We start from the raw sequence: 26,648 nt of genomic DNA, 5'->3' as shown, positions 1-26,648 counted from the left end.
GTTTTGTGGAATGGAAGTAAATACAACGGTAGCTGAACCTGAAAAGCAGGTCTCAGTGTTATTGTTTTTGATTTTCTTCTTCTTTTTTTTTGGCTGTTCCCTTTCAGGGCTCACCACGGTGGATCAGATGCCTCCATGCTGGTTTGAGTTTATTGTTCTTAGTAAATGAATGCTGTTATGTTTTTTTAACAACAGCAAGGATAGCTGTACATCATACCACTCATCTTACACAGTAGCAGAAGTGCAGCACAAATTACTTTTACATGATAAAATAAACTATTTAAATATTCAAATAGATAAACAAAGTTAGTTAAAATGTCTAAAAAAAACCCCAATAAAAACATAAAGTATTTTTATTGTGTGCATTTTGCTTTATCCTATACATATTCTATACTCTATATCTTAGACATCTTCTTTTGCAAAATTTGGTCCCGGACAGTGTTTTTTTTGTTTGTTTGTTTACAACTAATTTACTAATTTACAATTTTGGCAGACTCCCATTATAACTCCTGAAAATCTAATGTAATAATCTCAGTTTCCTGTAGATGACTAAAGATCAAAAATAATAACTTGTCTCACCTGTGTTTGCTGTACTTTGTATTCTTCTGAGTTTTAAAAAAATGCTAGAAGAAGCCTATTAAGGTAATTTTTCAAACCTTTATTCTTGCACTCTACTGATGTTTCTTGCATTTATAGTTCACAATACTGCTTTGTTGTATAGCCCATCTTCCATTTGGCTTTCTGTTAGCAGACTGCAGGTTTCATCCACAGGTGGGTGGGATTTCCCTGCCTAAAATGACCATAGTAGGTATATCGACTCTCGCTGATATCATACAGAGCCAGTGTTTGAAAAAAATGGTACATAGGTACATTTTAGCATGTTATCTATATAGGTTAGTTAACATTTAAGATGATAAACTTAAAGGTTTACAACTTTTAAAAGCACATCATCAACAGCTGCATGAATTGGAATAAATTTTATAACACTTCTTTAAATGAATGGTCTCCTGTGGATGTTTGAAATTCTAGCACACTTTAAATGGCAATCATAAGTACTCTAACTGCTAACTCACTGTGTTAGGGTTACTTGCTTAAGGAAGTAACCAAGTGTCCATAACAAAGGGTATCTACATGCAAGGGTAGGTTTCCCTCATAATAACAACACTGTCACTTGTTCACTAAACCAGAATCAAAAATGCCACTTTTCTCACATCTGATAAAATACAAGTTTTAAAGAGGAACCAAATTGTCAAATATATCTTTTAAAAAACATTGCATCAGAAGGATATGTCCTTGATAGCAAATCTTTAAAAAGGCAATTTTCTATTTTTGTGTATTTGTATTCTGTCACTTATCCCCTATAAAAACCCACGTTAGAAGCGAACTAGAGAGACATAAAATCTAAAAATGTTCTGTAGTTACAGCAAAATAGTTTTATCATGTCATGTGTTTGGTAATGATAATCTTACTTCCACAGCTGTAAAGTATGTAGTCAGTAGTCAAGCCCTGATGGGATTCTTCCATCTCAGATCAAAGCTAACACATCAACACATTAACAGCCAAGGCACGAAGATTATTAACACTTTTTTTTTTTAAAGCAAGACAGCTGTAGCTTAGTGGTGATGGCTCTCTGATGAGATGATCTCCAGCACTGTCTGTGAGAATTAAACCCAGGTGTGTCAATTAATCCAAAGTTACACATCACCTAACAACATCTCTTTCTAACTGCTCGTCAGCTCAAACGGTGGTGAAAACACTCCGCTGTCAGTGTTGTCACCACAGAGCTGGCGGGCTGAGGTGGCTTTGATCAGCCTGGGATCTCTGCAAGAGGCAGCTGGTCAGAGCTAAGGTGAGTCACAGGATGGTCATTCCTATACGTGCTGTGAGGACTGCAAATCCATCACCTGTGTGGCCCTTTCATCTGCACCTGTTCAAACACTAAATTAGGAGGCAGGATTAGGGGTTGAGCAATTCGGATGTCTTTACAGCCTGAGTTGTACCTGAAAGCCAGTATTTAGGTGGAGTGTCTTGTCTTGAATTGCAGATAAAAATTGCTTGTTTTCCCTACATTATGATTCCATAACAAAAACCTAACAACAAGGAAATGTCAGCTAATAAAGCATTTTAGCATCTCTTTAGCAATCAAATCACCCCAACCCAAGAAAACAGCACTTCTAACTGCACTATTAATCAGTATGAATGATCTATCGTTTTAAGTGAGCCAACTCAACAATTAACAGGTCTTAGCACTACTTTCTACTCATGTGGAAGCGTATGCATGTAGGGATGGGAAAGGACAGACGGCGATTGAGAGAAATAATTTCTTGCGTTTGCAGGGAAAAGGAAAATAGATTAGAAGTGTCTGGTTTGAGCTGTGGCTAAATAAACACTGTGTGTGGCGGGACTGACGACTGAATAGCCATTCTGTTTGTCCCTGGCACACAGATAGTTACAGGGATTTCTGGATTGTCTGAAAGTAGACCCCTTTTCCCACCCTCAAACTACTTCTGTTTGTCTGTGCCGGGGTCCTTTAATGCCCATTGATCCAGATAATCAGGGACAAGATTGGTGAAAAACCAGCGGGGGAGGTTCTGACAGTAGTTGCTCAAAAAGCCTGATAGTGGATAATTGAAGGAGGCATTAAGACAAGCCTGTATTGGAGTTCCAGCTTCTTGAATGACAACACTGGAGATCCACAGCTAAAGTGGCAATCATTGTATTATTAGCAGACCTTCAAGTGAAGGGACGGACTACACATTATCTGAGATTTTAGTAAGTCACCAGTGGGATGCTCTTCACGTGTCTTTAGCTTGAAATTGGCATGTTTGAGCTTGAAATTATTCATTGTGAAAGTAAAAAAAAAAAAAAAAGTAAAATCAGTTTTTCGGTCTCAAAGTGAAGTAAAGTGTTTTGTTTCTTCCACTTCAGTCACACTTGAATTTAAAACCAATCATCAACTCTATCTGAAATAAAGAAGCAGAAAAGTACTATTAGACAAAAATCATTATTCAGATTTGAAATTTGTTTACACCTGAAAGCCAGTGTGACTGTTATATAGCCATCTGGCAGCAGTGTATATAAATTATGAACACAACATGGATATACAGTCATGGTACAAACAAAGTCCACCGGCTGTCTCTTCAAAGTTTCACATATCAGGACATAATATAAAATTATGTAAACCTTACTAGGTCTTAAATTAGGTAAATACAATCCCAGACGAACAACGCTTGACATATTATGCCATGTCACTATTTAACAAAGTCAAAATACAGAAGCAGTGTGTGAAAACTACAGTACAACTCATGAGTCAACAGTTTACAAAAGCACTTCTGGCAGCAACAACGTTAAGTAATTATTTCGTGTATGACCGAATCGGTCTCTTGCATCATTGTCAACTCTCATTTACAGCGATGCTTGAGTTCATAAAGATACGTGGGCACTCACAGCTCTTTTAAGTTCCCACCAAAGCAGTTCAATCCACCCAATTTGGTACAAAAGTCATCTATTGGACAGACAGCCTCAAATTTCACTCTAGAATACTTTAGTATACAGAGGAGTTGTGTTCATGACCCCTCCACCACCGTGCTTGACAGCTGGATTGAGGTGTTTGTGCTGATTTGCTTAAAGTGCTTCTTTAAGATCATTGCTAATATACCACCCCCTTAGCATTGTGTTAACATACACCTAAATGTTCCATATCTGCAAAATCCTGCTTTTATAGAAGTGCTCACACTTGCTAATGGTCAATTAATCTCTTGCAATTGATTATCAGCACCTGGCTGCTACTTACCTTCCAATGGAACCAGTTTTCAGATACGTCTTCTGCAGTTTGACCTAATGTTTGCCAAATACATAATGACACATTGTAATAAGACTTGTTTTGTTGTTCACCTGGAGTTGTACTTATCTAATTTTAAGACCTGTTAAGAACTAGATAACCTTTCATTATGTCCTGATATGTAAACCCTTAGAACTGGCAGAAGGTGCATCTCCTTTTTACCATGACTTTATCACTTTCGGGTTGAGATGGCAAACATTTTATCAAACAGCTGCTTTTCAGTAGATCCAGTTAAAAATAAGCATAAGGGAAGTCTGAATTGAATATCCAGATTCCTGATAAATCTTTGTCTATAATTAATGCTCTTGAATTAGTCAGTTTTGGTCACCTACAACTCCTCCAAGAAAATACTTAAAGTGTCTATAGCAAGCACATCAGGAAGTTGCAGAGTGAGTCTGTCTGCAATTTGTTTTTTCTTTAACTTTGTAACCTAAAACAGCTTCTGGCCGCAGCCAAAAACAACATTACAAGAGCTGCGTGACACAGGAGCTGATAATTATCTGTAGGTTCAGTTTTCAAGTATATAAATATTAGTGGGGGAAAATAATAATCTCAATACCTCCAAACAAACCTATGTATAAAATAACCTACTGAAGACATGATAACTCTATTTAAAGCTATTAACAAGACTTTTTTACTGATGAAACTTTTTATATCTTTAAATTTGTTGCACAAAAAAAACACTTTCACTAAGCTGAAATTTAAATTAAATCACTCAGGCTATTTACCCACTTTTTTCCTTGACAGACATGGCTGAAGTGGATTAACTGTCACGCTCTGCCCTCGTTGTCATAAGATACCATCTGCTCTAATAGAGATCGTGAACACTGTGCATTATTATTTTTTCTGATCCACTCCAGTGGCACTTTAGCTCATAAAACAAGAGTTCTGCCAAATGTCATGCGAAGATGGATGATTATCGTCAGCTCCACTGTCATGGGAATTTATCTATCTGGTGTAATTTGCAGGCTGGAACAGCAATGAGCACAGATTCAATATTTAATGAAAGTATAAGTGAAGCTTAAGGGTTGTCACTTATGCCTCTGCTGTTAATGACGTGTCACATTATCATACTTATCTGATTGGGTCAATTTTAACTGCAATTACTAGCCTCATTTCTTTTTAATTCATTAAAAATGTTGGATCATTTCAGTTGTCCACCTCTGCAAACACATTGGGAATGTATTGTAATGTATTCTCTAGCTTCTATATATTTTAGTGTCAACTGTCAGCACAAACTTAAGTCTAAAATCTATTAATGGGAGCTTGGATTTGTATAATTCAATCAACACACCTAAAACATTTTAGTTTAGAGGGGAGAAAAAGTATGATGACTGAGGAAGCCCCCATGGTTGGTGCCTCACTCTCGCTGGTAACAGTATCCCACAGCGAACTGGTTGATTGTTTTAGTCCTGGATCACTGGCCATGGGATAAACCTGAGAGCCCAGCCTGCTTTTCATGTCAAAACCTTCAAGGGAAAGCGGCCACAATCCAAAAGCAATCACACTTGAGACATCAAAGTGCCAGGGAGAAGAGAGGCGAGAGACGGTCCACATTTTTTCCATGCAAGCCAAGTGCAACTCAAGCGTGGAGTAAAAGGAGATGATCTAAGACGAGGGTGCCATTGAGAGGAAGACGGAGAGCAGACAGATGTGCATGGGCAGGTAGTGGCACATCAGGGCCCCTCCTGCAGCTGAGAGAAAGACCAAAAGGCCTCCAGTGGTCGGCATTCCTGCTTGCCGCTCATTTACTGTCCACTTTGACATGGACGGGGAAAATCGGTGATTTTTCCAACACTTGCATGGTTGGTGCTGGAAGAAATATTAAGACTGTGTATTCAAATTAAAGTGATCTTACATTGAGCAAACCAATTATAGCATTCAAATTGTATAGTACCAAACAATTACAGCAAAATGTTCTGTAAAAATGAAAACTCCAAGCACTCGTTATGCACAAGTGACTGCTGTTAAAAAAAGAAAAGTGTACCGCAGGTTGAGATGGAGCTGAAATGTTTTAACCACAACTTAAACCGTTTGGTAGATTAGTCCACCCCCACCCCCACCAAGGTCACGGCCTTAACACAAGAGTGTGTGTTTTGGGGGCTGGAGACCATATGAGAAGCCTCGGTGTTGGAGCTGCAAATAACCAGGGAGAAATCTGAAATGTGATAAGGAGCACCAACAAGTTGACGTTCACGGCATTAAATAAGAATAACATTTACTTTTATTCTGAACTCTTTACCCTTAAATCAGCAGTTAAAGCCGGTGCCAAAATACATTTAGTGCATAATTACTTTCTGCAGTAGATTTGGTTTTTTGAAAGGATTCTTTATTTTACCATGAAGCAAAATGTTAACTGTGATCACGCAAACATTTAGCTCTCTGCAGCTGCCTTTGAGTGGATCTGGATTGGTATGATGAATAAAGACAGAGGTTGTTAACTTGTCAGTGGTCCATCAGGCTATTCAGCAATAGGCTTGGCCCCCCGCTCTCCCTCCCACCACTTCCTCGTTCGCTGTCACTCATCTCTGTTCCGCCTCACTGCTGTCCAGCCAATGGGATGCTGGCGCCGGACCAAGAGCCCAAGCTGCTTGGACTTGTGTAGTCTGTTGACTGATAACCATAAACAGAATTTTTGGCGAGTTACAGGACACCTTACAGGTGCAATTAACATATCACACAGCAAGTATGGTGCACGATATATATTTTCAAAACGTTTAAAATTTGAATTATGAACATCATTGTTGTCACAAGTCACCCTGTGACAGTCCCCCAATACGTTTTTATAGCACTTTGTCCAACAGTTTTGTTATTGTTGGTTTTTTTTTATAAGAAAAAACACATTATTTTGATCTGAAGAAAACCTGCTTCCAGCTGCCAGGCCCATATATCTCAATGGGTGACTGAACATTTCTGAATGACAGATTCCACTGACCCACCAGTGTGGGCATGTCTTACCATCACTGATGATCCTCAACCGTGCTGCGACTGCATCTCCACGTCCTCCTATGTAACAAAACACCAGGAGCACTCTACGTTGTAAAACGGCCTACCCACATCACATCTTCAAAGAAGCCTTTGGTCTGTGTGATTGAACAATTACCACCATGGTTAATTTACCATAAATGTGGACGTCCACTTTGCTAGTTTACCGGCATGCCTGCACATTGTTTAACTTATCCCTTTGACTCCATCAAGAGGTTTCCAGATGAAGTCACTGGCACTGGGCAAAACAACTCACACTTTCATGGCAAAATGGTTTCCATCACAGCATGTGCATCACGCCTTTAATTTGTCTGTTACACCCCAGTGAAGAGCAAGCGTACATGTGACAGCTGTTTCCAGTTTTATCAGGATCCAAGAAATATTGGAATGAAATGAATCCTTACAGCATGAATTTTTCCTCAGTTCAATCTTTTTTTTGAGGTGCTAAAATATTATTTTGAAAGCTAATAATGGGTTCTTGTGAAATTTCTGTTGCTACATTTTGAACTTTAAACTGCTTTCCATATTAAGTTCCATCAAAGTGTCTCCACTGAGCTTCCAAACTACTGAAATATTACACTCCTCACATCCTGTCAGGTTGAGTTGAATGAAAAATAAAAAAGTGGCATTTTCCAAAAGTTATTTTATTAAGTTCACAATAAGGTTGCTTCCAAATGGTGCGCAGGTTTGAAAGGAATTCACAGCACTGTTTAAACAGTTACACTTTTTCGTTTCTTAGTTTTAATGATTCACAAGCTCTTCGAACATTTTAATAACTAGTTAATAAATGAAAGCTCTTCTTGAAACCAACTAATACAGTCAAGAAAATAAGTTAAACTCTTAATTTCAAATTCTGGAAATTCAAAAATTCAAAGAAGGACTTCATTTTCAAAACTATTAAAAGTGTGAAGCCAAAAAACCCTTTTTTTTTTTTCATGAAGCGTTGAAATAGTGCATCTGTAAATAATTTAATAACTTCAGAAATGCAAAAGTTTCTCTCCAAATTACACCCCAAATTATGAAATATGAATTCCTATATTATATTTATTTTTCATTATCTTCTGTTGAGAATTTCTTCAACGTTATCCGCTCTGCTGTCTCCAACTAATATTCCTATATAATAATATGACCTTTTGATGTTCCATTTAACTTTATTGTTGAAGTAATCGAACCAAGTTAAATAATCCATATCTATTCAAATGTAGCACAGTAATACCTGTTCCATTATTACAATTACGCTGATTTTACCATTTTAATTATATTATTTTCATTTTATTCAATGGGATTTTTTATGCATTTCTTGAAGTTAATAAATTATCCTGAAATTACTGAAATGAACTTAAGGGATTGAAAAAACATAATATCAACGCAAAGAATGACTGACAGCATTTTTAGTCAGACGTGGAGTCAAACACTTTATCGTTAGGTTGTTGCTTCCATGTGAAGGACTTTCATGGACTCTGAGATCATTGAACTGGTGTCGATTTGTCCGTAGATACCCACCAAAAACGCCTTGTAGAGCAAGATGTCTGCATGTTCTGGAGAGGGAGGGGGGAAAAGAGAACACGGCATCATTCAGCTACAAATGTGCGACAAAGACCTTTGTTAACCTAAGACCCAAACTCTTCCACGGCATGCATTTTTAATTTCTCTTTGATATTTGGGCATATTGGGGCCCGATGAATGTAAAAACAAAGAATTACCTTTTTTTTTTTTTTTTTTTACCTTATTTTTGTTTTTATAAAAAATGAGAGCCACATATGAGGATATTCGTTTAAAATTTTGATAGAACAGTAGCAGTATGATGTCCTCGTAAATGGTTATCAGGCCCTTGTGGAGTAAAATTGAGTATTTTGGTCTAAATAACTCAAAATGCGATGTCCACATATGTGGACGCCAAGTCCTAGGAGGTTAAATCACTTAAAATATTTAAAAATACACAATTTACAAAATGTTTAATATGTGGTTCGTTTGACCAGAATACCAGCGCAGGACTCACAGAAGTGTCTTCTTACCTTGACAGAGAAGCACATATTCCGGAAGATTCCTTAAAGCAGTCTGCACCACGTCAAAGTTGCCACTACCCATGCAATACATGAAAGTTGGCAGGAAGTCTGTTGCCAGGCTACAACACAAGAAACACACACTCTTATGTAAGCAATCAGAAATTATATAAATATATGAACTAAAGAACAATGACAGATAGAGATCAACATATTTTTTCATGACTATTGGCCTTTTTCCTCCTCTCAGTTATTGCCACACATTTTCTTTTGCTATCAGCATGTTTTCCTTTGAGTGGTTTGTCCTGAAATGCTTTGAACCTACCATGGATTATTCTGAATGCAGCGTAGGGCGAGACTGAAGGCCATGTTCCGACACAACTCCTCAGGCGAAGTCATGAGCCTCTGCAGATCATTCTACCAACAGAAACACAAGGTGGTGATTGACGTGTTTCACACTGAGACACTGCACTTGACCTTTTTTGTGTCCATTTTCTGTGACTCACAATGAAGTACTGTATGATCTCTGGGCTCCTCCTTGACTTCTCATCCACCTCTGTCAACACCTCCAACACATCTATAGCAGTTAAGGGGGAGAGAAAAAAATGAGTGTATTACTCACTATAGGTATTAAAACACTACATTACTCAGTATGTTGTAGGACATAGAGGAGAGAAGTTACCCTCGACTGCCTCTCCCTTTGACATCTTTTTCAAGTACATTGTCATGTCTGCAGCGCTCAGTAAAAATGAGGCCGATATGTTGACTAAGGGCAGAGAACCTGCAGCCAAGTCGTCTGGTAAAGAGAAAAAAAATGAGATTAAAGAATTCACGCTTTTGTGGAAACCACAGTTTGCATAGAGAAATTACAAAAGATGCTCTCAAAGTGTATCACTGAAAACGTAGCAATGTATTCAGATATACAGTATGCCAGCAGGCACAAGGTGATCACTTGTAGCTTTAGTGTAATTACACATGAGGATCAAATGTGGACAACAGCAACTCTTACCATCTCTCTCTTCTGTAGATACCTCTGCAGAAGAGCTTTTTACAGGCAAAGTGAGTCCAGCTAGGAGAGATTTCAGCTGGATCAAATCTGGATTTTCTGCACACAAACTCCTGAAACGAGAACAGAAAAATTTGCCAAGTCTTTCTGCAGACTTTTTTTTAAGGTGTTTACCCATCAGGAATGCTTTCTAAAGTTACTGCTGCCACTTACTGTAAGATGTCAGAGTGCTTCTGTAGATAAGGAATGGCTGCTGCTCCGTCGTGTGTAATGTACTTCTGTGTAAACTGAAGAAACTTGTTAATGAAGACCAACGGCGAACGTGTCCTCTGGAAATTCTACAAGGCAAGAGAGAGGCACAAACATAAAAAAGACACTATTAAAATCTTATTTGTAGCTCCTTTTGGTAGGATCCCGATACTAAATCCCCTAAAGAAGATTTGGAAACGTGGAGCTACCCACCTGAAGGACCTTCATAAAAGACAGAAGGCAGTCTTGAAGCGCCCTCTGGTGATCACTGTGGAAAACAAGTGGCTGCAGAAGCTCCAGAATAGCGAGTACATTGCTGAAGAATGTCATGTGGTTTTGCTGGCGAAACTCCTGCATGTTTAGGTGCATGCGACCGTGTAGGAGGCCTGCAATCATGGGCAGGTGTCTGGAAGGTCAAAAGAAACAAAAGCGCATCAGTAATCAGCTTAAACACAACACACACATCTATAGTGGTGGATAATTTACAAGCTCATGCAACAAAAAACGGCATCATAGTTTAGTCTTTCTTTTTCACCTGAGTAACAGTACAGGGTGCGATACAGCCAACTTCCTGCAAGCGAGGTTGGCATCAGACACGCGGCTCTCGGCAGACTTTGAGTCTCCTATATCAGCAAGCAGTGTGACCAGGCGATGCACCAGGACATCAAGCTGAGAAACATAACATTTGGCAGTAAGTGGTATGTAGTAGTGAAATTGTGATTTTAAGAATTCAGAAAACATTATTTATTAGGTAGACAGAGACAAAATATTTTACAAAAACACAATTCAGCATTATGAGAACTTTTAGTGGGGACATCAGAGATGGTTTAACCATTAAGCAAAGCTGCAAGTTACGATGTGTGACCCGTTTCTAATACACAACATCATGATATTGCTATAACTAATTGTAGCACTGAATAAAGGGAAATAAGAATAATTACATTTAAAGACACAATCAAATCACTCAATTACTTGTATTTAGTAAGAACTATACCATTCAGTCTACAGTAACATCTTGTTGCAAAGCTGGATCATTATTGGATCCTGGCATGTTGATGTTGTTTATACTTATAGTCCACCTTTACGTCGTTGGATACAAAAAAATACACGAGGAGCCTACACAAGATTAGGCAAGAAGTTCTATAACAGAGGGAAGACATCTTTACCTTGCAGCTGCTGCCATCTGCTGCCCCGCCGCTGCTGAACGTGCTTTCAGGCAGGGCAACGTGCTGGATGACCTCAGGGAAGTGCAGATAGATCTGTAGCAGCAGGTTCTGGCACCTCTTACTCATTGCACTGAAAGCCAAAATAAACAAAACACTAAGTATGCTATATGTTATGGTTCCACCATGAAAAGTTTCTTTGGGAGGCGGGGGGAAGACACCATTAATGCATTATTGGCTTAGAACAGTTCAGTTGTCCATCCTAAAGCTCCAAACTTAGCGAGAAAATAATCAAGAGTTTAATCCCTCATGTTATGGAGTTGTGTCACTTGGACCTTTTTATTTGACAGTAAATGGACGCTTACTTTTTGTGCAGTCACAGAACACTTGTCACAGCTTTTCTGCTCAAGCGAGCAAGAGTCCCACTGACTTTATAATGTAACTTTTATCAAATTCACCCAAACTAATCTTTTTGCAAGTGATTATACACCGAGCTGACGTGACACCAGTTTAAGGAACACGATATAGTAGTTCCCTATTATTTATGTCTGTAGGCAACAACAATTAACATATATTAACACAAGCTATTGACATGAATAGCTTGATGCAATTCAGAGGTATTCACCTTCGAGTCAATGCAGTTTTATAAAATCCTCTTACTTGCTAAGGCTCTTGTCAGGCTCAAATGATGCACTTCTACTAAATGAGCAGTTTATTACAGCTATGCATTAAGCAAATCAGAGCGACCTTGACCAAGAGTAAAACATCGGCTCACTGTTCAATAGTTTCTGTGTAATTGGAATAAACACCAGCTTATCTGTCAGCAAGCTCTCGCAAGAAGAATGCTTAACATACAATCAAGTATTTACTCGACACAAGGCCGAAACCCTCTACTTTCAACATGTTTTTATCCCGCCATATTTTCACTAGCAACCATTTCACCAAACAGCTTAACTGCACTTAAATTACTGTAATTCTGAAGCTAATTTTCCTTGACCTTGGCCAAAGTTTCCTCATTAAAGTGGTTTAATAACCAGAGACATATTCATGAAAGGAGGGTTTGCCTCCACAAAGAGTTGCACCCTGATCTCTGACAGCTAAGTCAGTGCAGGAATTCACAACACAGGCAAGTTTAGAGCTTCAGCCTTAATCCTCTTGCCTTCATTATAATACACTGAGCTTTTAAAGAGATCACAGTACAGACGACTTCTGCTGGTTTTAATTTCACACCAATAGACCTAATTATCAAGTTTTCCCTGGTCCACAGCATTGTGGCTGACAGAGGAAGTCTGAAAAGTTCATCTGCACTGAGAAGGAAAATCTGGTGCGATTTACCCCAAGTTTATCAGCACAGCATAAGAAGGAAAAAATGACTTTCAGTATTGGGGCCAATTAGTGTGATCAATACAATGTGTCACAATAAGATTAATTGACTACTATGGTAAAATATCCACAACTAAATGCAATAAACATATGTGTTACCAACTAAGAATGGATAAAGAAAAAATCAATCTGAAAAAAAACCCCCCAAAAAGATGAAGAAACAGAGGAGGCGTTGCCGATAAATACAGCAAATTTTTAAATAATATAAACCTTACCTGTCCTCCCATTTTTTTGAGCAGTTGATGAGGTACTCTGATACTTTCTTGATGTCTTCTAAATTTCCATTACAGTACGAGTGAAGGAGGGGCAGTCTGGATTGGATGAGGGAGCAGGGGGCCTGGTCCACACTGTTTTTGTCATCCTGGAGTGTGTCATGGCTGTTAAGCTCTGATTCTGACAATATCAGGTCCATCAGGCTAATGAGCTCCTCTGAACTGAGCCGGAGAACAAACTTTTCGGTTTTCTTCTAAAAAGACCAAAAGGAGAGCACCAGTCACCAACATCAGCAGAAAAGAAATAAGAAAAAAAAGGTGGTAACTATGAAAGCTTTTGATCCTACTTGAGGGATCTTCTGGTCACGTCCTTGCCAGATACGAGGAATGTGGCTGCACGCCCACAAGAAATCCAGAGCAGAGGATGGGTCCAGTCTAATAAAAGCAGCAAAGTGAAATTTTGAATTCTCTACACATAGGATAATCCTCAATAAAACCTCAAGACTGTGGCAGACAAAGGTTGTGATAAAACTACATACTTGTAGTCTCTGCGCTTGCTGAGAAGAGCACTGATACACTGCAGCAGAGTGGACCAGTTTGACTGATGTGTAAGCAAGGCCAAAAGATAAGGTCTGTAAGCTGGGGTCCCTCGTGCCTGAAACAGATAAACAGTAAGAAAGGATGCATCGCTAATGCCAAGCAAACACCTTCTCTGGTGTGATAAGCCAAGAACACTATCTGCACACAAGCCTTATCTTACCTTGTTGAGGGCAAACAGCAGCTTCTGTTGAAGGTCTGGACACACTGAAGTAACCTCAGGGTCAAGACGCTCCAGCCAATCAACCAGAAGCCCAGAGCTAAGTCCTGACTTTGTCACCTCTGAGCCACTGCCAAAGATCAAACCAAAGGATTAGTTTATACAAATGTAACTCAGCATCTGTTAACTACTAACAGGAGAGCTAAGGCACATCAATAATAATATTTAGTGTTAACAAAGTTGTACTGGTCAATTAGAAACAACAAACCAATTTTGAAGTTGTTACATGGAACCTGTCTTTGTCACCTTTAATTATCATTTTAGCCTCAATAATGACAACAAAGCTTTTAGAGCTACATCCCTTTTCTGACAATTTACAGAAAGCATCCAATAGTGCTATTACTCCCTCTACTTGTACTCCTATCAGAAAATATATAACACAGTAAGCAACTTCTCAGTGGCAGAACTGATTACAGATGTCTTTGATGTCCATAGCACGTGCATCTGAAAAGCCACCACAAAGCTGAAAAGCTAATTCAACGTTAAAATCCAAATGGAGTTTAAAGTATAAGGCCACAGGCAGCAGGCGCTGTTCTGCTATTTGTCCCAGGCAGGCATGTTTGCCATCTAGTCCTGTCAAATATAAATGTTTCTTGCATGACTTGTGAGGGAAATAGAATTGTAGCGCTCACTTATTAGAATCCACTTCCTTTTTCACAGCTCGCTCCTCGCTTTCCTGAAGGAGCAAAGAAATCACCATAGCAACAGAGCCCGCTGTCCCATTCTGTGTACCAACAGTCATCAGCAGAGACAGTAGCTCCTCCAAATATGGCGACTTCACCTCCATCAGCCCTTGTAGCACTGAAAAATATTAATAAGTAGTGTATTTATCATAGGCTTTGGACCACCTTTATATTGTTTAAACACAATAAATGGGAGTATGGGAGTGATAGTTCCTAATTCAAGCTGCTGTTTCTATCTATCTATCTATCTATCTATCTATCTATCTATCTATCTATCTATCTATCTATCTCCTAAACAATCCAGTGACTTCATTATTACCTTTGCCAACAAGTTCAGGTTCTGCATTACATTTCTCTCCAGTTTTCAGCATTGCTATGATGGCTCTCAGTGGAACTTCAGTATCTCTGCGATATGCCAACGCCTCAGCCAGGTGAAGGAAACCTGTACGTACTGCAAAGCAGAGAAACACATTACTCGCAGTTTATAGAAAATGAATAAAGCAGCATCTGCAAAGAAATTACTGGCATACTCACCATCACTGAGCCTGTGCTTGTGAGAGTTCTGTCCAGCAAAAGATCTGAGCAGAGTCTTTAGTGGTCCTGCCTCTACAGTTGGGTTGTCTAACCAGATTAACATCTCAACAATGACTTTGAGAAACAGTGATGAGAAAGCAATGTCCTGGGAAACGAGACGCTGCAAAGAACATGCAGAAAGCAAAAGATGGGAATACTGTATTTAGAAGCTTTATAAAAATACATAGAAATATGAACTGACTCTGCTTGTGTATGTGTGTTCCACCTGATAGAGATGAAGCTGGCGCATAAGAGGGCAGGACAGAGAGTGACTCCGATGCATTGATATTACTATTGGCCCTGCATGAGCAGAAGCGAGCAAGGCTGCAATGGCCTGCAGGAGTCGAAATGCCAAACCACCCTGCTGAATCTGGCCCTGCTTAGCTCGCATTAACTCTTTAGCTAAGGCCTGTTGGAGGGCCAGGGAGACCTGACTGGGAGGAGGGCCATGCCAGCGGGGGTCCACTTTCAAGGGGAAAATCTATAAAGATTAAGAGAAAAAAAAAAAGTAGGAGAAGTTACCCAACATCAGTCTCAAAAGAAATAAACTACTTTTTATTTGGATTTAAAACTCAAATAAATAATAAAATTCAGCCCAAAGGAAATTGTAACTTGTCTACTAAGTGAGCTAATAGTTTAAATAATGCCAGAAAATAAATAAAGCCAGTACATCCTACCTGAAGCAACATGCCAGTGAGATCATCGTCAGGCCCGACTACAGGAAGCTGAGTGGCTGCTCTCATCTTCACAGAGCTGTGAGGAGTTTCCACTGTAACTTTGGCCTTACTTGTTTCAGATGAATCTGCCGGGAACAGTGCAATAAGAACATTAAATAATGTTGAAAATGCAATAAATTCTGAGGTGTAACTTTGCAATCTACTTCAAATTAAAGCCCAGGGCCGTGTACTGTTAGAAATCAAAGCATAATATGTGGATAAACATTTAATCTATCCAGTGATTTTAATGTTTACTTAAATGTTTTCAGTGTTGGGGAGTAACGGAATACATGTACCGCCGTTACGTATTTAGAATACAAAATATGAGTAACTGTATTCCATTACAGTTACCGTTTAAAAAGGTGGTATTCAGAATACAGTTACTTTGTTGAAATAAATGGATTACACTGGGGTACTTTCCTGTTTCATTTTGTCGCGGGTCAGGACTGTTTGGGTTTTGTTTGACAGCTACGATCTGTTGTTCCAGGCGGCAGCATTACGGTTGCCATGGTTACAGGGCGACGCTCTCTCTCTCTCTGCGACTGTGTGTTTCCTGGGTGAGAGAGCGCCTTTTCGTTGTTGTTGTTGTTGTGCTAAGCTAACAGGCAGAATGCTACAAGCATAGCTCTAAAGAATGTAGCATCATGTTCAGTGTAGTCCGTGCTGCAGGGAGAATGGACTGCCATATACGTTATGTGTCTGTGAGCGCTAGGAGGGAGAAAAAGGGGAGTGGAAAGGTACGAGCAGTCATCGAGCAAAAACGGGAGCTGGAAGCATGTAAATATAATAATAACCACTGCAGCCAAGAAGAGTGCCTGACGAGCCCAGTTGTAAGTAAGCTATTAAGACTCGACTGTACACCGTGTTCGTGTTTTCCTCCGAAAACAACAAGTTCCGTTGGAGCAGCCTTTCAACGCCTCTCTCTGTCTGTCGCAAGAAAAGTTGACCCACACAACAAAGTAGAGCTATTTTTCGGCTACCAGCCGACAGGGACCCCGCCGTATTATGCTGGGCTTACACTGTGCGATTTTTTCAGTCGTGCGATTCAGCTCCTGCTCAAACTGTACGATTGACTCGCAGGGGTTAGAAGTTCATAGGTCACGATGCAGGGTCTCACACTATACGGCCCGATGCTCTGATGCGACCTGAGTGCTCACACTGTGCGTCCATAAAAATGAAGGTTATAACAGAAATTCTGTCGCTCGCTCTCCCTCTCCATCTTTCACTCACACAGACACACCACCACCATCAACTTTGCTAAATTGCTAATGAAAAACATTGGTCAGGCAGCTGTGATTGAGCAGCAGTGTCGATCCAACTATTTTCACGGTTGTTGTGGTCGTGATAATTTTGTGAGGCCACATCGAAAGGGCTCGGATGGTTCTACAGGTTGTGCCTCCATCGCTTGTGTCCAGATCACACGCTGCACTGCCGTGCTACGCCGTCTTTTTCGCTGACATTTGTGTTTGCGCGTGCGCAGTGTGGCAAACTGCGGTGACACCCTCACGACCAAGCGATTGATGATCGGGAGCTGGTCGTGAGGTGTCAATCGCTTCTCGTTACCCCACGTATACTACACGATGCACGACGCACGATGAAGGCCAAAATCGGGCCGATCGCCAAAACGATCGCACGACTCAAAAATCGGCTCAAAATGGGCAAAAAATCGCACAGTGTGAGCCCAGCATTAGTCAGAGGTCCCTTTACTACAGTTCGGAGTCGCGGACCTTCAGTAATAGTAATAAATCACACAGCAATAGTACATTCACGTTGTTGTAAAAAGCATGATAATATTGTAGCGGGTCAGGGCTGTTCGGGGTTCTGCTTGTACAGTTATGTTTTGTGTATGTTGCCATGGTGACGGGTGACGCCCTCTCGCTGCGACGGTGTGTCCTTTCGGGGTCAGAGGGCGCCCTATGTGTGTTGTGGTTGCCGCGCTGAGCAGTTAGCTAGTGGCAGTGTGTTCTTCTGCAAATGTAATAAACGGCTGTGCTCCCTGGCTAGCTCACGGGAAGCAAGACCAAACGATACCTCCGTCTCCTCCTTGTCTGAACTCGCCACAATATATTAAGTAATCCAAAGTATTCAGAATACGTTACTGTCATTGAGTAACGTAACGGAATAGGTTACAGAATACATTTTGGGGCATGTATTCTGTATTCTGTAATGGAATACATTTTAAAAGTAACCTTCCCAACACTGAATGTTTTACAGGATAAAGACACTGACCTCTGTGTGGAGGAAGAGAGGAACTGAGTAAAGAATGGAAAGTATGCCCCCCAGTGGCCCCTCGCTCATGCTGCACTTCAACCAAATGGGCCATGTAGTCTGTGACAGAGGATATACACAGTAAGATCAATGTTAAACAATTTTAAAAAATCCCCCAAAAAGTAAAAAAACAAAAACAAAAAAACAGGTAGAACACAGAAGAAAAGAAAATCTTACGCTTGTCCATGATGTTTTGCTCTAAAGCCTGTGGATCATGGGACACAGCCTGATCCAAGTACTGCAAAAGTTTACTCATACTGGAGACTGGAATCCCAAAAGATTGAACAAAAAGCAGCAGCTGCTGAGCCTCGAGGTCTTGTAAAGCTGATAAAAGGGTACACACACATTCATTAAAAAGTAAAAAATGAATTATTTGATGAAAAACAAAGATTTTTATCCACATGACAAGTTGTACCTGCATCGACCAGTCGTGAGACCTCAGAACGAATCATCCTCAATTTCAACCAATCGGGAAGCAGCAGGGCTTCCTCTGAGGTGTCAACCAGGAAGGCAGTGGGTAGAGGTTTCTTGTCAGGAAACCAAATGTCCAAAAGCATGTGGAAATCACTCTCTCCTGTAATGATACACAGTGCTAAACTTGTTCTTACAGCCCTTTAGCAGTGCTGACAATGTACTTTAAAGCAAACAGGGCTACCTTTGGGTGGTCCCAGAGTTAGCAAGATAACAATAGCATGGACTACAAGAATGTGCATTGTAGCAGTCTCCCCTGTAGTCCAGCGTAGAAACACCTGGTCTTGAGATTCTGACTGTAAAACACAAAATAAAGCATGAAGTTACAAAATAAATGCATCTTTCCCTGGTGTATGTCCCCAGTTTAAGAACAGAAATTACTCTTCGATTTAGAATGACTCTCAGGTGGAAGTTCAATATTTTCTGTACTTGGCTATTCAGTACTAGAATTTTTTTTTTCTTTAACTCAAAACTGTTCAATGAAAACAGAAAAATTATTAGTTTACAAGGCCTAAAATCTTAACATTTATTTAAAAGAGGAGCTATTTTAAAAATTTCTGTTAACTTTCTTATCACTTAACTAGACTAGCTTTGCTAGGTTTAAAATAACCCTTATTTATCTTAAATGCAGCATTGGGCAGTTTTATCTCCCTTTAAGACCACCCTCCCTTAAAGAAGGAGGGTGGAGTCTAAAGCCTGAGCTTTTGGATCACAGGGATTACTTTTAGACAATTATTTGAAATCTTTAATAGAGAATCCAACATTGTAACAGTAGTTATATGACTAAAAATGAGGAAAAGTTTAAATTGCTGTGGGCTAGTGAGAAGATCAAGAGAGCAGCATTCATCGCCAGTGCTCACCCAGCTGTAAAGATCCTCGCCCTCCTTGGTCTTCCTCATCCTCTTAATATACGTAGAGAAGATGGAGAGGAAAGCATAGAGCACAGCATCAGACTCAGGTCTGCTGGAGTGTTTGGAAAAGAGGTTGTTCATGATGGTTGAACGCTCGACGATGAGCCGGGCAATGTCCTGCAGAGAGCAAAAGGGAGACCAGACCCATGTCAGCGCTGCTCATTGACAAAAAGAACGGTTTAAAATAAAGTGACATGTGGAAACTCAAGCAACTCGCTGTGATTACCAAAGCCAGGTCATTATGAGAAGCCTGCTCCTCCACTGGTGCATGCTGGGATAGATAGATGAGATAGGCACTGATCGTCTGTGGATCTGTCTCCATGTGAATGGCCTTTAGAAAGTTAACAGACATCAAAACTCTTATTAATCTTCATTAAAGTTTTACACTTATTTCCAGTCCACTGTTGAGAAAAACTGACCTGCTGCAGGGCAGTGGATGTCATGCCCCTGACACTGTCAAACAAAGGGAGCTTGGGGAGGTCCTGTAGCAGCCACTGGTAACCTGGCAAGAGCTCAGCATCTGCAGAGTCTTCTTCCATGGGCTGGTCTCGCTCCTCCCCATCTTTCAGGCCTCCTTCAGTCAGCACCAAAGACAAACCCTGCACACAAATATGCAATGTATATTTTAAATAATGATTTACGTACAACACAACACCATGAAACATTTTTCATCCTTTCAGGACGGTACCTTCATGGCTAAGACTCTTGATGCCACTTGAGAAGAGCTGAGACGGCGCAGGAAGTAATCCAGTACTTCACATGTTGTCTGCTCATCAGCCTTGGGACCTAACAAAAGATCCTGGAGGCGCCCAAGTAATTGCCTCTGCTTTTGTTGTCTCTGACAGGAATAAAGATTAGAAATCATAGGATTAGTCATTAAGTCTTATTTTGTACCCAGATGCAAATTTCTATTATCAAGCACATGTATACATTTTGTATGGAGGGTATGAATTTGGGATGAAGCCGTGTAATTAAGAAATAATGTTAAACTAATTAAAATACTTGTCTCTTCTTGGCTTTCTGCTCTTTGCTTTCTCCTTCTTCATCATCGTCTATGAGCAAGCTGTCATCTGCAGCATCGTGAAGAAGGAATTCACACAGGCATTGCACTGGGAGCACATCCAAGGATCCCTCACTGGACTGGACCAAATCAGCCAACCATGGCATGGACTGAGAAGAAGCCTGTAAGGGATTGAAAATATACATTTTAACACTGACATTACAACAGCAACACAATTTATATTTTCTTCCAAGTCAGTCCCATTCAACCAATCAGTCTGGATGTGAGAGGTAGGGTACACCCAGAACAGTTTGCAGGGGTTACACAAAGAGAGAGACAACCACTCACACTAACAACTTAGAAACACCAAGTAAAGTACAAGTACATGCACTTCTGGGGAGAATCCACACAGGTACAGGGATAAATATGTAAACTCTACTCAGAAAGGCCAAAGACAGCAAGAGGATTTGAACCCAGAAGCAATGGTACTAACAACAACTCAACCATGCTAAAGCTTACAGCACTCATGTGGTTTCCCATTCAAATACAAACCAGGTCAAACCCTGCTTAGCTCTTGAGATCAGATGAGAATCGGGCACACTCAGGGTGGTACAGCCTAAGCCCCAAGCCAAGCTAATATAGCTAATATGCACATCATATGTTTGTTGAGGCATAATCTAATCTTTTATATCTAATATAATTATAATCTAATATTACATGTTCTTGGAAACATTAGATAAGTACTGAAGTCAATATAATACAACAATGACCAGGTCATTTTGGACATTTTAAAACGATATGTTCCATGTAATGCCTTGAATTTGGTCATTGTTTGGCAATTACTGAAGATGAGTTTGAAAAAAATTTCAGTCGCAACAGACAAAACTCACTGATTAATAACATAAACTACTGCTCTTTTTCAGTACTGTGGCTGAACTGTCGGGACTACAACAAAAAAACTGAAAAGGGGGAAAAAACGGGTTATTTTATGGAGATGGGGGGGGATGCAGAGTTTGGGAGAGTTATTGAAATGGTCATTACCTGTCTCTGGATGATGTTGAGAAGAAAGTCGGGGTTGCGACTGCGGCAAAGGAGGTGACCGAGACGCAGAGACTGGTTGAGACTTTTAACCTGCTCCTGGACCTGAGGGGGAGGTCTACGAGGAGGTCCCCTAAACACAAACACCAGCTATGATTCTGACCAGCAAATAAAAGCTAAGATTATTTGTTATGACTTCATTCACATTGTGATGCAAAGATATTAAGCTTATATAATTTTTTTCAGTAAAATAGGGGATTTCAAATGTCCTAATATATGAGCAAAAATGTTTCATTCTAGTATGGGTGTCCACTCTCAAATAACTGTCTTGGTATCTTACTGTGGGTCCAGACTGGTAAGCTGAGACAAGAGCAAGCTGTTGCTCTCCGTGATGGTCTGTTTGGTTGAAGCTGCAGCCAAGTGGCTCTCAAAGGCTAAAATCTCTTGTTTCTCTCTCTGGGAGATCTGTAACTCTCTGTTGATCATCTCTGTTTTTGTGTCCTCATCCGCAATGGTACAAGGAGGGTATGTATAGTTACTATAAAACCACAGAGACAAAAGTGTTAGCCAATCAGAATTATTACATTTAAATAATTTAACTGTTACTGATAACCTTTACTTACTTTGTCATAACCATCTCCATAAGCATTTTTAGGGTGGGATATCCATCCCAGGCAGCCAAACCTAAAAGAAAAAAAGATATCAGACACCATATCTGTCAACAGATACCTATAACAATTTATCTTATATGAAGATGTATGTAAATATGACTGCTGTACCTATCTTCTGAGGGTTAAATGCAGCCACAACAAGCAACAATAGCCATGCCTTCCAATAGAGTGTGGATATTGCCAAATTTGGTGGTTGGTACCTTAAACAAGAGTAGTCATTTGTTACTTAAGTCTGTAAACAGTATGACCTATATGTGTTCTTAAAAGCCATTAAGGATAAGTGACATACCCAGCAGGCAGTTGAATGTTCTCTGGGTGGTGGTATGTACACAGATTCAGAACAGCATCAATGAGCTGGATCCTCTCCACTCTCAGGACCTCGAGATCTACTTAACAAGAAACAGGCAGACAACTCAGCAGCACGCATCGTGCCAAGAAAACTATAACAATGAAAATAGTCTTTCCTTTGTTCCTAACATTACTTAGCAGACGTAAAAAACATAAAAGTTGCCCCTTGAAATATTTATGGCAGCTCATTAAAGAGAGGCACAAGTGTTTAACAAATCTACAAACATTCGACTAGAGTTTATCATAAATAACTTTAACAGCAGTCATAAACATTTACAACCAAAATGGATCTTCCACAAACCATCTGACTGAACTCCGGCAGCTCTCTTAACCAGGTGATCAGCAAGCTCCATTGCGTCTGCCGGGCCCAGAGGCAAATCACGTGACAGCCCGATCACCAGAATACGCATCAGAGTGTCCTCCAAAAGAGGAACTTCAGAACAAAGGCGAAGGAAGAAACTGAGGAATGAAAAGAAAAGGTCCATAAAGTTACAGAAGCTAAAAAAAATTAAGAAATAACAAAAAGCAAATTATGTGCAACTATTTCAGGGTTGCTCACTTTCTGTCGCTCTCCGGAGGCCAGTTGTCCCACTTGTAATATGTCTCAGGCTGCTCTGTGAAAAGCACTTTGTGAAGGCTGCAGACATGAAGCAGATAAATGATTTATAAAGCAGCAAAAATATTTCCACGTGGACAATCGACACATCTGCTACGGATACTGACCAGTGAACGTAGTCTTTTGCACCAAGTTTGCTGATGGTAGGAACAACAGTGTGAAGCCACCACACAGCATCTCTCTGGATGGCAGCAATCTGATTCTGAAAGGACCTCAGGACCTCAAGATCTGAAACAAACCAGACACATGTTTAACCCAAGCCAAGTCGAGCTACTTTAAATACAGCAGAAGGACAAATAGACAGAACGCACTCTTCTTCTCTCCTTTGTCCCATGCAATGCCTGCTTCCTTGACCTGAGCGGTGATGCCCAACATCATAGAAACAGTGAGTAAATCTGTCACCTGGATGACAAATCGCTCCTATGGGAGAAATAACCAAGTTTAAATGCATGAACGAAACAGCTTCAACAAAGTAGGCCTGCTGAATTTTCATATCCACTGACTTTAAACTCCATGTCAACATAGCTGGCCTCTTTTCTCTCCTGCATCAAACCAAAGCAAAAGGACTGAAAGTTGATCTCATGCTTAGTCTGTTTGATGATTTCTCTGAGCAAAGCTCTTGAGGCACGAAGGTAATCATCTTTATTGGTTAACAGGTCCTGGAACACCATTGCCAAGAACTGCCGAGACAAAGATAAAATTAAATGCAGAGTTTATTAAAAAATAATTTCATTTCTGTTGAAATTTTTCCAAACGATCTAGTTTTACCTTTGGAGCTTGCTCTGGGCTGTGCTGCAGCACTGTATGGAGGACTTGCATGTTGTTGGGATTCCGGGCATTGGACAGCTCATTAAAGATGACGAGCTTCACCATAGTTCCCAGGTTGTCTCTGTGTGCATTTAGTAGCTCCCTGCAAAGATATACCCAAAGCTCCGGTTAGTGCGAATTACTGACTGTGATGACAAAATAGATGTGTGACAATAAGAACAACTTTACAGACCTGACACACAGCATGTAATGATTAAGAAGAACTTTGGGTTTGAGTCGGATCTTGATCAGGTTGGAGATAACCTCCATGTCATCTGCTCCGTGGGTGTTGCAGTTCATGCACAAAGACATCAGGAGGTCCTGAGCTGGGCGAGTCAACTGCAACCACAGAAAAACGTAAGCTAATGCTTAGTCGCCTACTTTTAATGTATTGCAATAGCTGTATCTTTAGAGGCCACATTTCACCTTTTATTTACACAAATCCTGCAACATATTATTAGTACAACTATATAACACTATGGATTTATTTAACACAGCTGTCAGTATCAAGGGTTTCACCTTTGGGTTCTGGAGCCACATCTCCAGCCTTTGCACCGCCATGAGTCTTGCCTCTTTGTAGCCACATGTGGCTGTGAGCAGACGCAACAGATTTCGGGACACATTGTCCATCGGCTGCCTGCGGTTCAACTGATCCCTGAGGACATCAAGCACATAGTCCTCCACACTCTCTGCAAGTTCGTCATACCTACAGGTTTCCAGTGAATAAGAACAATAAACACAAAATGATCAAGGAGCTCAGTGCATTGTTTCAATCATTTTTCATTGTTCAATTGTGAAAATTTAACCGCGTTACCTATATATGCTGTAAATCTGAACACACAGACTGTACGCTATGGCCGTCACATTTATGTTGGTAGCTTTCATACCTTGGCATAACCTGCCCTTCATCCTCAGGGCTGAGTTTCTCCTCAGCTATCAGCAACTCAGTCTGGCTGTCATCCTCATCTGGGGTTGATGGATGAGGGCTGCTACCTAAAGATCAAAAGCAGCATGACCAATCAGCACTTGTTTCTGACATCAGTAGTCCTGACTTACAGAAACCTGAATGTACCATACCTGCACTCAGATCTCCAGCAGAGCGGCCCGTATCAGCCTGGAGCAGCATACTCTTTGGGGGCATTTTTGTTCCAAAAGCAGTCTGAATGTTGTCAACAAAATTCTTACAGTGAGAGCTGTCCACCCAGATTCTTTCACCCAGAGAGTCCTCAATGTAAACCTGAAAGTATATGTCAGAAGGACAAATTATAAGAAGAGCTCATGCATGACAGAAATGTGTTTGAATTTTGTGGGTGTTCTCACTTTGACAAATATCTCTGGCCAGTTCTCATCCTCCTCGTATGCTGCCATCAGCAGATTGCATGCCAGAACAGAGACCAGGCTGTTGCCTTTTGCTTTAAAGTTGATAGAAGCATCCCTACGCAGGAGGCTGCACAAGGCCTAGTGACACAAGTGTAACACATGGAAAGTAACAAAGATTTTGTCAAATCAGTGAGGTTCACTTGGCGAAATATTGCAATGCTGATATACATTATTCATCTGTGTATATGTACTGAAGAATAACTGTGTTAAAATAATTACCTCAATAATTCCCTCAGTTGCAAAAACATTGGGCTTGATTTTGGCCAGAAACATGAGGCTAAGGTAGAGTGTGATGTCGGGCTTGGCTCTGTTCATCTTGAGCTGTTTCACTGCTCCACACAGCAATCCCTCAATGCGATCGTCATTTCCTTCTGATTCAGCAGCTTCAATCTCGTCCAACAGCACTGCTGGAGAAACTGCCACAGAGAAACATATTTTTTTACTTTCCTTGTCAGTTGTCACCTGAAGATTTTCTGACATTCCTATCTCAAATTTTACAACACTTCAGAAATGCACAGGCTTCAAAGTTACCTTCAATAGGTACTACTGATGGCTCCTTTATTGAGGGCGATATAGCCCTCTTGTCCACTGCAGCAACATCAGCGAGACGTCCAAGGGCACTGACAGGAGGGGTGGTGGATAGTTTGGGCCGCTTAGTTAGGTTGGCTAGCCCTGATGAGGATGGCAGAGTGGAGGAAGTCTCTCTCTTGCGGTCAGCAGGTAAATTTGTAGAGGTTGCCTTCAGGAGGACAGCAGGGGCTTTTGGCTCTCCTCCCTGGCTCTTAGAGCCCAGAGCAATAAAATCTCCTGTAGGGGGATGGCCTGCAAAAATGCAGATGTTACAATTTTAGTTTCTCGTGCCTAGGTGCTATTCAACATGGAACACACAGCTAAGATTGGATTTGGTTGCACAAGTAGTCCGACCTGATGGTTTCGCTGCACTGGGGCGCCTAAGAGTTGTAGGCTTTGGACGATTCATATTTACTGGTAGGCACAATTACAATCAAAGTAGAGCGGGAGACATGTATGTCATATGTGTAGCCTGTGTAAAACAAAACAATAAATAAACACGAGGTTAGTAACAACAGAAAAGTTAAAAACCAGTAATAAATAGCAGTTTAAATCGCTCTAAATCTCTACAGCTAGTAAATCAAAGCATAAGAAGACTAGCAAGAAGGATGCGTTCAATGCCGCTTAGCACTATAAAGGTTATTAATTACATGTTTACAACACACAAGACAAAAAATGCTAGGCTAACAACGAAAACTATGGCTAGTATGACTACTAGCACGACGTTAAACGTTAACACTGACAACTAACAGGCGTTAGGTTTCATTTAATTTAAATCAACCGTAATTCGTTTAATTAATATGCTCAATAAAAGTCATACTGATATGATACCTGGACGATATACTTCACACAAAAAAGTCATTCACCGCCTCAAAGCTATCAGACACACAGAGCCGTGGTGGCTTCTTTTTCTCGACTGAAATTACTCGATAATACC

At 40.4% G+C, this 26,648-nt stretch overlaps 2 protein-coding genes across 8 annotated transcripts in view; both read right to left on the bottom strand.

Annotated features, from left to right (window-relative positions):
- LOC113019996 (visual system homeobox 2) overlaps positions 1-3,571 on the bottom strand; it is a 6,005-nt gene extending 2,434 nt beyond the window's left edge. For 2 of the 5 annotated variants that reach the window (XM_026163669.2, XM_080300780.1), the window contains exon 1: positions 1,470-1,615. Coding sequence is in view for 1 of the 5 variants with exons in the window: in XM_026163668.2 (XP_026019453.1) it covers positions 1,470-1,524 (55 nt within the window). In the remaining 4 variants the exon portion in view is untranslated. Of the gene's footprint in view, positions 1-1,469 lie in introns of all 5 variants that reach the window. The other 3 variants (XM_026163668.2, XM_026163665.2, XM_026163666.2) reach the window with 3 other exon arrangements.
- A 3,878-nt stretch (positions 3,572-7,449) lies between these two features.
- On the bottom strand, positions 7,450-26,648 carry ints1 (integrator complex subunit 1). Of its 3 annotated transcripts, none has more exons than XM_026164460.2 (48): positions 26,543-26,648; positions 26,066-26,183; positions 25,673-25,963; positions 25,361-25,557; positions 25,082-25,219; positions 24,839-24,998; positions 24,649-24,754; positions 24,281-24,467; positions 23,955-24,100; positions 23,723-23,864; positions 23,458-23,634; positions 23,266-23,374; positions 23,062-23,182; positions 22,898-22,975; positions 22,640-22,797; positions 22,280-22,379; positions 22,099-22,190; positions 21,943-22,003; positions 21,660-21,857; positions 21,323-21,452; positions 20,284-20,463; positions 19,970-20,119; positions 19,701-19,880; positions 19,508-19,612; positions 19,231-19,398; positions 18,555-18,666; positions 18,315-18,473; positions 18,077-18,223; positions 17,861-17,959; positions 15,593-15,717; positions 15,142-15,396; positions 14,877-15,036; positions 14,662-14,793; positions 14,292-14,460; positions 13,603-13,729; positions 13,382-13,497; positions 13,190-13,277; positions 12,846-13,096; positions 11,251-11,380; positions 10,620-10,753; positions 10,298-10,490; positions 10,049-10,173; positions 9,839-9,948; positions 9,512-9,625; positions 9,336-9,406; positions 9,155-9,246; positions 8,842-8,951; positions 7,450-8,364 (listed from the first exon to the last, which is right to left on the bottom strand). In XM_026164460.2, the coding sequence occupies exons 2-48, from the start codon at positions 26,118-26,120 to the stop codon at positions 8,249-8,251; spliced, it is 6,564 nt and encodes a 2,187-aa protein (XP_026020245.2). In that variant the 5' UTR covers positions 26,121-26,183; positions 26,543-26,648; the 3' UTR covers positions 7,450-8,248. The 3 variants fall into 3 exon arrangements, with proteins under 3 accessions (XP_026020245.2, XP_026020247.2, XP_026020248.2); XM_026164462.2 differs by having other exon boundaries at positions 22,280-22,376; XM_026164463.2 differs by having other exon boundaries at positions 25,673-25,948.

Source organism: Astatotilapia calliptera, chromosome 4, assembly GCF_964374335.1.
Source record: "Astatotilapia calliptera chromosome 4, fAstCal68.1, whole genome shotgun sequence".
Lineage (NCBI taxonomy): Eukaryota > Metazoa > Chordata > Actinopteri > Cichliformes > Cichlidae > Astatotilapia > Astatotilapia calliptera.
This window is presented reverse-complemented; position numbering and strand designations above follow the sequence as displayed.

Coding starts and splice junctions, on each gene's coding strand:
- ints1 (XM_026164460.2), bottom strand. CDS start 26,120: ATGAATCGTCCAAAGCCTACAACTCTTAGGCGCCCCAGTGCAGCGAAA. Junction 18,224..18,314: donor CTCACGACTGGTCGATGCAG/GTACAACTTGTC, acceptor CCCTTTTATCAG/CTTTACAAGACCTCGAGGCT. Junction 9,407..9,511: donor AAAGGGAGAGGCAGTCGAGG/GTAACTTCTCTC, acceptor TAACTGCTATAG/ATGTGTTGGAGGTGTTGACA.